The sequence below is a fragment of the Melitaea cinxia genome, chromosome 17 (assembly GCF_905220565.1).
Source record: "Melitaea cinxia chromosome 17, ilMelCinx1.1, whole genome shotgun sequence".
NCBI lineage: Eukaryota > Metazoa > Arthropoda > Insecta > Lepidoptera > Nymphalidae > Melitaea > Melitaea cinxia.
In genome coordinates this window covers 2982329-2996221 of record NC_059410.1, presented here as the reverse complement: position 1 = coordinate 2996221, position 13893 = coordinate 2982329, and the positions used below count along the sequence as shown (strand labels likewise).

General features: G+C 32.7%; 1 protein-coding gene across 1 annotated transcript; it reads right to left on the bottom strand.

The window, feature by feature from the left end:
• Positions 1–182: 182 nt before the first annotated feature.
• LOC123661892 (ceramide-1-phosphate transfer protein) lies at positions 183–7144 on the bottom strand. Its single transcript, XM_045596827.1, has 4 exons — positions 6968–7144; positions 6672–6883; positions 6240–6415; positions 183–415 (listed from the first exon to the last, which is right to left on the bottom strand). Exons 1-4 carry the CDS (start codon positions 7084–7086, stop codon positions 287–289), a joined length of 636 nt encoding a protein of 211 aa, XP_045452783.1. The 5' UTR covers positions 7087–7144; the 3' UTR covers positions 183–286.
• Positions 7145–13893: the final 6749 nt, after the last annotated feature.

Here is a 13893-nt window from a genome sequence, read left to right as displayed (position 1 = left end):
AATCGATGTACTTTTGATAAACAGAGCTTAAACCAAACCTCGTAAGTATAAAAAAATATGTAATATAATTTATTCAATAATAAAATTAAAAAAAAAAAAAGTAATATTAAACTTAACACTTTGTCTGTTCTTATATATTATATCATTTTTTAAAACATCAAATTTCATCTATCTTAATTTATTCCTGAATTTGCTTTTTTCCTTTAATTATTGAGCCGTATTATCATTTTACATTTATATGAAGACATTTTTGGCAATATCGTGTAGCGTAATACTAACATATCTTCTATGGCAAGCCGTGGAAATCGAAGTCCGAGTAAAGCTGCTCGACGCGTTTGTAGACCTCGTCGCAAGATTGTAGAGTTTGGGGCAATATCTCCATCGCCTCGGACAGTTTGTCTTCCGAACCGAATACCTGAAAAGGGATAGAATATTGAAATCTATAACTATAAAATTCTAAAGATTTTTATTGAAATAGGGCACAGTAGGAAATCTCCTGTTTAAAATCCGGAGCAGCTAGACTGGGGCAGTACCTCGACTTTATAGAAGATCACAGGTAATGTGTGGGTAACACAAAAATAAAATCGTACATATTAAAAATAGCATGGTGTCGTCTCCTGTCAAAGATTTTCATTGTAATATGAAACTTTGAATAGTTACGGATTTCTGTAAAGAACTCACTATAGACGGCGCCACGGTTCGCTTAAACCGAAAATAAAAATCATCATATCAAAAATTTCGCTCTAGCGGGTACATCGTTCCATAGCTTAATTGGCTAGAGCGCCGACACGGTCAGTCGGAGACGCGGGTTCGAATCCCGCTGGAGCGGTCAATTTTTGATATAATATTCAAAAATCTTTAGATCACAGGTAAACAAAAGTGCTCTCAAGTATTGTTTTGTTCCTGTGATTAGTAACGTAGCCAGAGCTCCTGGGAAGGGTCGGGGTTAAGGTCGGCAACGCGCTTGCGATGCTTCTGGTGTTGCAGGCGTCTATAAGCTACGAAATAACGAGAAGAACGAAGAAGAAAAGTTTTGTTTTGATTTTTGAGATTATGGTATCTTGTAAAATGGAATTGTTTACTAAGACAATTAAAAATAGCAGTTATATTTTTAAACACAAAGTAAGAAATTAGTAGCACTTCAATTATTAGTAATTGAAGCAAACGAATCGTTTGAAACACTATGACGTAGTTCGTTTCACGTTTGCGTTAATGAGATCAAATTCAATCTTAATGAGGCATAACTGAACACTCATACGGATATTTCGGTAATCGCTATGAATAACTAAAATACTAAGCAGAATTGTTCATATACTCATACGGTACTTATGTATTAAAGACTCTGGATAATTATACTGAACTGAGGATTAAAGCAATTTAATAACTTTTACAACGCCGCCAACGCCGCGTTGGCGCAACGGTTACAGCCATGGATTGTACCTGTTGCGCTGGCGGTTGCGGGTTCGATCCCCGCACACGACAAACATTTGTATTGGCCATACATGTGTTTGCCGTGGTCTGGGTGTTTGTGCAGTCCTTGTGGGTCTCCCCACCGTGCCTCAGAGAGCACGTTAAGCCGTCGGTTCCGGTTGTTATCATGTACACCTGATAGCGATCGTTACTCATAGTAGGGAATATCTCCGCCAACCCGCATTGGAGCAGCGTGGTGGATTAAGCTCTGATCCTTCTCTTACATGGGGAAAGAGGCCTATGCCCAGTAGTGGAATATTACAGGCTGAACCAAATGACTTTTACAAAAAAGGAAATGAACCAAAAACTATTTTTATACGAGAAAGCTTCATAGCTTGTTATAATAGTACTCAATATCAAGGTATCTGGATAAAATTATTCCTAACAACAACATTGACTAATGATTTCTAATTGTGACAAACCCCCATTACGACTAAAATACTGTTTTGGGAGTCCAGCAACACACACAACAAAGCCACAAACGCCCTGACCACGACAAATACCTGTATTGCCTATAAAAATCTTTGCTACATGCGGATAGATTCCGTTGCATAACAGTCACTATTCAGTCTGCAAATTACTTTAACCTTGATTGAAAAAACAAGGCCGTTGTATACTGATGGTCTTCAAATCAGGGGCAATCTATGTAAATTATCCAAATATACTTATTCATTCTTTTGTTTTCGTTATTGTCCGTACAAGGAGTATAAAATATAAAAAAAAAAAAAATTATGGCGGTACGAATTCCTTAATGAGCCAGTTATAATTTTAATATATTTACAGATTGGACTAATTAACATTTTACACATTTACATTAATATTTGCTCATCCAAATTTATTACATCATCATTTTTTTATCTTGTTTAGTCCGTATCATATTATTATTACACGAATTATCTCGGAATTTACGGAACTAAAAGATGTCACGAAGCTGCCCGGACAGACTTCGTTCTGTCAAAGGTTAACAGTAAATATATATTTTTTTAGTATTAAAACCTTCCGTGGGCTTTAACGAACATACAAAAAATAAATTAATTTAATTGGTCGAGACATTCTTGAGTTTGCGCTTAGCAACATTCATTTTTATTTATATTGATTTAAATTCGATGCGATCGTAAAAAAAATCGTATATATATTTAATGTTGTCAACTTTTTAAAAATTATATAAAATTTTTGTCGGCTCGTGGGGTTCACGACGAATGGCGAAAGAGCTTCGTCATCCCTTTCTACAAAAATAAAGGTGATATAGGACTCTACGACTACTACAGAGCTGTAGAGCTAATCTCACATTCCTTCAAAATTTACGAGAGAGTCGTCAACAACCGACTTTTTGAAATAACTAGCATCACTGACCAATGTGTATTCGTCGCCGGTAGTTCTACAACTGATGCCATATATTCGGTCAGAACACTAATGGAAAAGTTAAGAGAAAAGTTCAATTATTATTTAGATAATATAGCACTAACGCGTGTCACGAAAGTAAAAGACGTCGGTATTTTACTAGACAATAGGCTAACGTTTAACGAGCATCTCAAAATTATAATCCTTTTTTATACTATTCTCATTGCCTTTGATTTTATCATATTGACAAACTGAAACTCGTGATTCTACCCGTTTTGACGTTATATTTAGGTAATAACTTAATTACTACTGCTTGACCTAACCATACAGCAACATTTTATAGCATGTGTCACGGTGCAATTGGTATTATCATACTTAATTTTATGAAAACTGATCCAGTATCGTTTGTGATATACGCGTTCAGACAAACAGAAACAAGGCTAGGAATCGTAAAAACTATTGTTTCAACCACAGTAACAATTATTAATTTAAATAATAATTGTGTTTGCTTGCAAACGAAAAAAAACCGACTTCAATTACATCGACAAGTAATACAACGTAGATCGACGAAAAAATAGTCAAGCAACTACGCGTTATCAAAGATTACTCAAAAAGTAGTTATCAGATCTCGATAAAATTTATATGTGACCACATAAATAACATCAGCTTTCGATTAAATTAAAAATTATCAAAATCGGTACACCCAGTAAAAAGTTATTGCGGATTTTCGAGAGTTTCTCTCGATTTCTCTGGGATTCCATCATCAGATCAGATGGTTTCCTTATCATGATACCAAACTAGGGATATCCCCTTTCCAACAAAAAAAAAGAATTATCAAAATGGGTAAATCCAGTAGAAAGTTATGCGGTATAATACAACGTAGGTCGACGAAAAAAGCGTCAAGTAAAAACGCATTATTAGATATAACTCGAAAAGTAGTTGTTAGATCCCAAATAAATTTAAATGGGACCAATTGGCACACACCACCTTTCGATTAAAACAAAATTTGTCGAAATCGGTCTAGCCGGTCAAAAGTTCTGATGTAACATACATAAAAAAAAAAAAAATACAGTCGAATTGAGAAGCTCCTCCTTTTTTGGAAGTCGGTTAAAAAAATATAAGGGCGCGAGTAAACAGTGATAGACAGAAGATAAATAATTATCTCACTTAACGTCCCCTAGTACGACTACTACTGCACGACTGAAGTAAAACTAACGAAACGTAACTCTCTTTCTATATTCACTAACTTATATCTCCCTCTCAACTTCCGTTCGCCTCGCCCGATCACACTTTTCGCAACGCTCTCGTCACACATTTACCAGCTTACTCCCCAAGTCGTGTGCGTAAAGAAGTTTTAATTTAGAGCTTTTGTTGTTCGTCATTTCGAATTTCAATTATATGTATATCGGCTTTATTGTAACGCCATGGTCACGAGTTCTCTCTGACCGTTAAATCATAATGTTAGTGTCTGTGATACTTTAAAAACTTTACATTTTTATGAGAACCTTCTTTTATCGATAACCTAAAATTAGTATTTTTCTTTATAGCATTCAAGGAAATATCTAATCTGTGAATAAATTGACGTCTATTACAATTTCAATGATAGAACTTTCAGATAGCACTATCTTAAACCATAAGACATTTACGAGTATAATCTTATCTCTTCTCAATATAAGCTCATCTATACAAATAAATTAAATTTGAGTGTGTTTATAATATTAAAATAACTGCTTTTTACTAAATGCATACACGGTACATATACCGAAAGAACATTTTTTACATTTTTTGTCTATCTGTTTTTTTCCGGCTAATCTCTGAAACGGCTGGACCGATTTTGACGGAACTTTCACTGGTAGACAGCTGATGTAATAAGGAGTAGCTTAGGCCACTTTTATTTCAGAAATTTATTTATTTTATAACTGCGAACTGAACAATATTTCTTTTAATTTCACGCGAACAAAGTCGCGGTGGCGCAACTAGTATGCACTGAATAGTAACGAAAGATGTTCGCTAAGTTTAAACTAGCCCTACAATAGTGCTGTATATTGTAGATCAAATATATTACGTAATCCCCACTAATATTATAAATGCGGTAATAAATCTTGTCTGTGTAAACAGCGTAAGCTTACGCCTATTAAAATTTTTCTTACAAACAAAGAACTAGCCGTTAAAGAAAGAGTATAAACTTTTATCGCGAAATAGGACTTACAGGAATTGAAACAAGGGATGAAATTCTGTAAATGTGAAATGTAAATGTTGTTTCGTCATTGTCGAATATGACTCATGAAACATTTTACATAGGCACTTAGTAAGTTGTTCTAAAATTTTTAAAATGCTTATCAATAGTAACAATTATTATTATATATTTTTATATTATATTTTTTTACATTAACAACTGTAAATTATATTGCTATCATTGTTTAAAATGATATGACAATTGATATGATAATTGTCTTTTATTTTTAAATAAATTAAATAAAAAATAAAAGACAATATTGATAAAGAATAAATAAATAAATAAATAAATAAATATCTACACAATACGCACACGGTCGTCTGTTCCTAAAGTAAGCAACTTAATGCTTGTGTTATAGGTAACAGCCGACTGGTATATAGCTACATTTTTTTTTTTCGATAAACATACTTATAAATAATACATATATAAATATATAAATAAATATTTATATTACACCCAGACTCGGGGTGGGAATCGAACCCACAACCCTCGGAGCAGAAAGCAGGGTCACTACAAACTGCGCCAACGGGCTAGTCAAGAAGAAAATAGTGCATTATTATAGTGTAATAAATTAATTTATAAATTTATCTATATATATAATCTATGTGTATAATATTTTACATGTTTATTCAATAATAATAAATGGAATGATAAAAAAAAAACATTTACATTTTTATAGATAATTAATAAGTGCTGTAAATTATCATTATCAATACGTAAATGATAAGGGCAATCAAGATACATAAATGACGTTGATTATTAAAGTAATCTTGTAGATTACATCTGTTATTTATTTTCTGACTGATTGCCTTGTTAGAAAGTTGCATTATGTATAAATATATTTAATTGAATCTAATATTATTTATTGAAGACAGTAAATAATAATTTTTATTTATAGATTTACTAATATTTAAACTTTTAACTAATGATAAAACTACAACAAAATAGTTTTGTAGATTTAATTTATTTTGTTAGTGTTTTTTACACTCTATAAGTGAAGTAGAAAATGTATTTTCTTCACTTTCCTCTTTCCTTTAAGCCAAAGCTCGTCAATTAATTTTAATATAACTTGGTACGGTTTAACTTCTAACTAAGAGGTAGACATTCTTTTAACTTTTAAAGAAGCACACACTTTCAATTTGTCTAATTTACCATTGCTATAAACTTTATTTTACATTTATCATACTGTTACCTTTTTTAATAAGTCCGGTCTAGATGGCAGCGCGTGCATAGCTAGAGTAGCTGCTTTTCTAATGTACCAAGGATGAAACTCGGCAAGGGTCTCATTGTATGAGTTTTGGCAAGTGGTACAGGTGTTCACACCGTCATCCAACTCACTGAGCCTTTTGAGGAAGAGTCTTATAAAATCTAAAAACAATTTCAATTGTATCCTTGTATACAGATCATATATATTTATATACAGAAGCAGATCAATTAAACAAAAAAAGAATTAATTATTAATTACAATAAAAAATTATTTAAAATAATTTAATTTCTATGTAATAAATACTAGTATAGTGTATAATAAGCAGATTTTGTTCTAAATTCTATAAAGATAAGCAGACACAATTACAAATGTGTTACTAATAAATTAACTTCTTATAAATATGTATTGTATGCATACCTAAGCCTCTATGCAAACGCAGCATTGTCCTCGAACCAGACGTGAAACCATTCTTTTCGTGCAAGTTCGTTTCCTTCTCATACTTCATCATTTTTTTGAACGACTCGTAATACAAAGAGTCCTCCCCAGCGCGATGCTTCTCCATAATCTTAATTTTACTCTTAACATCGCTGCTCACGAACGAAAACACCGATCCGATGAGATTTAAAAACCTTAACACATATTAAAAAATTATTATAATTAAAAGAACGAAATACATCCATATGGATTCGATAATTTGAAATCTTTTATCTTACTTTACTAGTTCATTGTAACCTTCTATATAAGGGTCTACGATTACATCGTCATCGTCTTTTAAACTTTTTTGGAAACTGTCGTGAACGTATTGTAAGTCCAAAGCATTTTCACTAGACATTTCTCTCAAAGATAATTAATAAATACGTTAATAAAAATAAACTAGACTGAGTACTAAAGCAACTGATATGACGTTTGTATGCCAAATTTCAATCAGATCAACTGACGTTTAATTTTCTAGTGTTGGATGTTTATAAAACATTTTTCCCTAAAACGGATACCTATTCGTCCGCCGTTCACAGTTCACGGTTCATCCATTTTATTCACCGAAGTTAGCGTTGGGCGTTATTTAACGTAATCAGTTTCAGTAACTAGTTACGAAGCGAATAACCATGTAAGTAATTTCGCCGATACGAATGTAACGATTATTTTACGTACGCAGTTTTATCAAAAACTTGATACAACTACCGGCGCATAAGCGTTTTGCCTAATAACGTAACACAATACGCAGATAGGCTTACGTGTAGGATAAAAAGAGATGGCTATAAGTACTATAGGTGTATCTTTGTTGTCGAATATGCTCATGCGATTTTGAACTTAACGACTATGAACTTAAGTTTATTTTTATATGTACAGTTTTTAAAGAAATTTTAATATCGGTCGTGTTTATTTTATTTTCCAATTTAGTATTAAGATTCATGCTATTGTTTCACGTTGAAGTATATACTAAAAAGTGTGAGTTTTTGTTGTATTTTTAATTATAATTTATGTAGGTATCTCGAAAAATAATTAAAAGCTGTACATAAAATTAAATGAACTTCTAAATACGCCTGCATCGATTATTATGTCTATACAAAAATCAAAAAATTAATTTAAATAACATGTTTTGCAGCCAGTCGTAAGCCTGGATAAAGTATGAAGGGAAGTTAATTTGATTATACTATCCATCAATATTAACGTACGTAACGGCATTCGTATGTGTTACAATTTATAACACATAACTACTTCATAACCATAACTGATGCTGTATACAGAAATAACTAGTTACGAAAAATAAGCAGTTTCGAAACTAGTTACGCGTATCCACGAAACTACGTATAACCGATTACACATAAAAGACGTTACGACCCACGACTAACCGAAGTAGAAATTACATTACTTACGAAGCATTTGATATAGAGTCTATAATTTTTAAATTTCCAGAAGTTTGAAATACGTACCTATCCTATGCTCCTTTGTATTTCCTCCTTGTATCCTTTTGCTCTTTATTGTTAACCTATTTAAATAAAACATTTATTGTATCTTACCTCGAAGTGGCCGATTTAAAAGAATGAAAACTATAATGTGTATATTTTTGTTTTAATTTTTAAAGTACATTCTTTACAAAATATAATAGCTTAAGGACAATATAATTCATTATTAAAAATATAGGTACATACATACATATTTAGCCTGAACAATTTTACTACCTACCTTTATAATATTTTTTCTATAGTCCACCTTCCACCATTCATTTTAAATCAGTTTTCCTTTTAATATTTATTCTACTCTATGACTCAGTTTATCAGTGACACTCAAAGAGTATAATAATAAAATACGGAGGTGTCAGTGTATAATCTATGGTGTCAGTTGTCACTTGATGCTGCAGTCATTGGTGGAAAATAGGAAATCAAGTAGAAATTAATTGATACCAAGAGCAGCTGTGAAAAGCGCGGGAACTTTGAAGTGAAAAGGCGGTCTTTTTTTTTTTCAAAAATATTTTATTAATTTTATAATTCATTCACTGGAGTTTTTTATAAATAAATACTTATAAATTAATCAAGAGATGGGGAGAAGTAAGAAAAGGAAAAAGAAGGAGGAAGGTAACGCTGAGGACGACTCGTTGAGCTCCGACTCCGAGTCCATAAAATCTGTTGAGCTAACAGACGCCGAAAGGTATGCCCCGTTTCGGGTAGCCGATTACGTGCGGCACTACCCTGAGAACGGGGGTAATTTTGACTATATTGTATTCCTGGAGAGTACAGAGGCTGACAAGCCAATCGGAACAAGAGACATGATGACACTCGCTAATAGCATAAAAAAATATAATAAAGGCGTGAAACAACTAAAACGCATTAATAAAAGTAAAGTTGGAGTTATCTTTGATAGACCTGCTTTTGCTAACGCGGTCTTAGGCAACAAAAAATATCTTGATGGGTACAAACTTAAAGCTTCCCTTCCGGCTGCCGCTACAGAGGTCACTGGGGTAATTTCTCATGTGCCTATAGAATTATCCAATAAAGAAATATATTCAGCTCTAACTAGCACGAAAAATATTATATCTATACGTAGATTTATGCGACGTGTAAGAGAAAATGGAGAAATAAAATTAATCCCCACAAAAACAATTTCTATAACCTTTTCCTGTCCCAATTTACCAGATAGTGTGGACCTCAACAGCTGGCGGTTCGAAGTACGGCAGTACATCCCGCCAGTAAAGCAGTGTCTAAAGTGTTTAAGATATGGTCATATTGCAAAATTCTGTAAAAATTCACAAAGATGCAGCATTTGTGGCGAAGGTCACAATTTTAAAGATTGTCAGACTCCTTATACTGCAGCCAGTTGCTGTCACTGCTCTGGCAATCACATTGCCATATCCCCTGCATGCCCTGTTAAAAAAGAAAAAATCCAGCTTAACAGAGATAAATTTCAGAAAAAAAGCTTTGTTGATGTTTTAAACAGCTCTCACTTTCCATCATTAAACAAAACTGATCAGTTCTTATCTCTTTTAAATTCCGAAATAATACTCAAATCTATTACAGAAGCTTTAGTAAAACTTATAACACTAAACAAAAATAATGAAATACCTATCTCTTCCCAAAATATTAAAAATGTCCTGCAAGATACATTAAAAAAGGTTACTAATAAATAATTTGTACTTTATGGATACTTTAAATATTGTGCAATGGAATGCTCAGAGTATTCTACACAATCAACATATTTTTAATTATTTCCTTTTGGACAAAAATATTCACATTGCGTTAATTTGTGAGACTTGGTTAAAGCCTTGTCAAAAATTTAAGATACGTCATTACAATGTAATTCGTCTTGATTCAGGAAACACCCACAATGGCGTAGCCATATTAATACATAGCTCTATTTCTTATTCTAAAATTGATACTTTTTATGATGACTCCATTCAAAATGTTGTTGTTCGTATAAAATACTCTAGCAACAAAGAACTTACTATCATAAGCTTTTACAGTCCAACTAATTGCAATCCTGCTTTTTCTAAATCTAAACTAGACAGGTTAATTAAAAGTTTACCAGAACCAATCTTCCTAGCAGGAGATTTTAATGGCCTAAACTCAGCCTGGGGCTGTTCTACTTCTAATTGTCGAGGCAAAGATATTTTAGAGTCTATCAATAACAATAATTTGGTTATACTTAATGACGGAAGTATGACCACTGTTGGTTCGCACATATGGAGACAGAATGCTCTTGACTTAACCATAGTATCACCTTCATTGGCTCTAGAGTGTGACTGGTCAGTACATGACGATCCCTTAGGCAGCTACCACTTTCCTGTAATCACAAAAATTTTACTTAATAACAATCATTACAATGCCACTCCTATTCCCAATAGTAGCTCACTACCCTGCTTCCCTAACCTGAACAACGTTGATTGGAACATTTATAATTTAAATGTCCAACTATTGCTCACTGAATTTTCTCTTGATACACAAGACCCCCTTCATAACTACACAAAATTTACAGATATTTTACACTCAGCACTGTGGAAATCATCTTCTATTTCTAAGCACTCTTTGGTTAATACAGCTTTATCTTCATGCTCTCCTTCTAACTTAAATAAAAAAAAAAAACTTCTTCCTTGGTGGAATTTCAATTGCACCAAAGCCGTATTAAATAGCAAAAACGCTTATTTGACTTTTAAATCTGATCCCACTGAGGCTAATTACATTAATTTTAAAAGACTACAAGCCACCAAAAAATATATTATCAGAAATGAGAGAAGAAACAGTTGGATAAAACTTTGTGAACAATTTAACAGATCGACTCCTATATCAGTCATTTGGACGTATATGCGAAAATTTAACAAAAGCTATTTTCCACCTTCCCATAACAACTCTGACTATTCTTGGATCTTTGATTTTCTCAAAAAATATACTCCAGATACTGTAGAGCCAGCCTTTAATCTTAATTCTTTCTGCCATATTCTTCCTAATCAAAATTTTATTATAAAATCTTTTACCATTGTCGAATTAAATTCTGCTATTTCATCCAGAAAAGACTCTACACCTGGCCTTGACTACATTTCATATAAAATGCTTAAACACCTGTCTTCTCAATCTAAACTAATTTTATTAAATATCCTGAATCTTCTTTGGGAGCATAATCTTATTCCTATGGATTGGAAGGTTGATTGTTTAGTACCTATCTTAAAACCCAACAAGGACAAGTTTAACTTTGATTCATATAGACCTATAGCATTGACTTCTTGCATGGGAAAAATATTTGAACAACTTTTAAAACAAAGATTGGAACATTTCATAGAGTCTAATCATATTTTACCTTCTAATCAGTTTGGTTTTAGAAGAGGCAGGTCTTCAAGGGAGAGCATTGCTCACTTACATCTTGATATTTATAATGCTATACAATCAAAGCAAGCTCTCGCTGGAGTTTTCTTCGATGTAGTTGGAGCCTTTAATAATGTTAACCATCATATTCTATCCACGGAATTAGCTGCGATTGGTTTACCTGTAAAAGTTATACAATGGATTTTTAATTTTTTGCACAGTAGGAAGGTATTTGTTAAGTATAACAATAGACTTATTGGTCCAAGGCTTTCTCATAAAGGTACATGTCAAGGTAGCATTTTGAGTCCATTGATTTTCACACTTTATATACATAGATTAAACTTAATTCTAGGCTCTCATATATACAATTTACAGTTTGCTGATGATTTGGTAGTCTATTGTTCTAGTAATAATATAACTACCCTAAATCTTAAGTTAAACGAAGCTTTAGTTAAATTAAATTCTTATTTTAATTATCTTGCATTGGACATTAGCTTTGAAAAGTCTAAAGTCATCGTTTTTAATAAAGTAGGGTCTGAAAGAATTAAAATAAACTATAATAATATATCTCTTCTTATCACAAATGAAGTTAAATTTTTAGGTGTTATATTCATGAATAACTTATCATGGAACAAATATGTAGACCACATAGTTGATAGAGCTCTTAAGGCTCTTAATATTTTAAAGTCTCTTGCAAAAACATATTGGGGTTCTGATCCAAAAATCCTTCTTACCCTATATAAATCTCTTGTACGCAGTCATTTTGAATATGGATTTCTATGTTTTTCTGCTAATGACAAGTTGGTTAACAAATTAAATATTATTCAAAATCACAGCCTGAGACTTATCACTGGCGCCATGAAAACAACCCCAATTAATTCGTTACAGGTCGAGTGCAACATTTCCCCTTTACACCTTAGATTTAAATATTTGAAATACTGCTTTTTGCTAAAACTGTTTTCCATTAGTAATCATCCTCTAATTAAAAAGCTTAATTACTTACATAGTAAATATCCTGTAAATGCTCCATTAACTTCTAATAACCCATTTATTCTCTTCGAATATTCATTCATGTTAAATCTAAATAACCAACACAAAATACACAGTTCTAGCAATTGGATGTGTTACGAAAAGGAGTTTGACTGTCTTATTAATCAAATCGATATTATTATTGACCATAAGCTAAAAGAGCGCCAGGAAGTTTACAACCTCATAGCACAATACTCTGATAAGTTCAAACAAGTTTACACAGATGGATCAAAAAATGATATAAATGTTTCCATGGCCTATTATGTACCTCATCTGAAGTTTGGCCAAGGCGTCAGATTGAAAAAGGAGATATCAATATTTACAGCTGAAGCTCTAGCAATTACTGCTGCCCTAGAATTCATTAAAAAACAAACTAATCAATATTGGCTGATCATTACTGACAGTATGAGCGTTCTAAAGGCTTTAGATAATTATCAATTCAGTGCTAATACAAACTTCATCATTTTAGAAATAAGACATCTCCTTTATCAACTATCCAGAAGAAACTACAACATCAAATTATTGTGGACACCTTCACATATAGGAGTAAGGGGAAATGAACATGTGGACTTTCTGGCACGTTCAATTGTTGACAGTGACAGCGGCAGCCCTGTTGATGAGAATGTTGCCGTACCATACACTGATCTATTAGTTGCTATTAAATCAAAAATCCTATCTGATTGGCGTGATCTTTGGCGACAAACCTTGTTAAGAAAAGGATCTTGGTATGCTCAGATAAATCAAGATATTGGAAAAAGTCCTTGGTTTACTAAATCGCATCAACATAGAAGCAGAAAATATTATACAATACTATGCCGCTTGAGATTTGGACATTGCAGATTTAATGCACATTTGAATCGTATGCGTATCATCTCATCGCCCGTTTGCCCACATTGCACCAACAACTCTACACAGTCTTTAGATCACATATTTTTTGAATGCTCCGCTTTTAATCTGGAACGCCTCTTATTTATAGCCAACTTGTTATCAACTTCTGGACCAAAAAATGTCCCGCGCAATACACAAGATTTATTGACTAATTTGGATAACTATACTAGTATATTTGAATTTATTTGCAATACTATCAATGATATTTGAAACAGGATCAGGACCTTCATTCATCGGATGTGAAATTTTATTTTGATATTTCAGGCTTCGGCCTATTACAGACTTGGTTTCGACCTCGACTATCACTTATAGACAAAGAAGAGTAGACGAAAATATGAAATTTCAGACTTGGTTTCGGCCTTACTCTACCAGTCATCGAATCAGAAGAACAATAAAGTTACTTCAGACTTGGCTCCGGCCTTTTGATATATCAG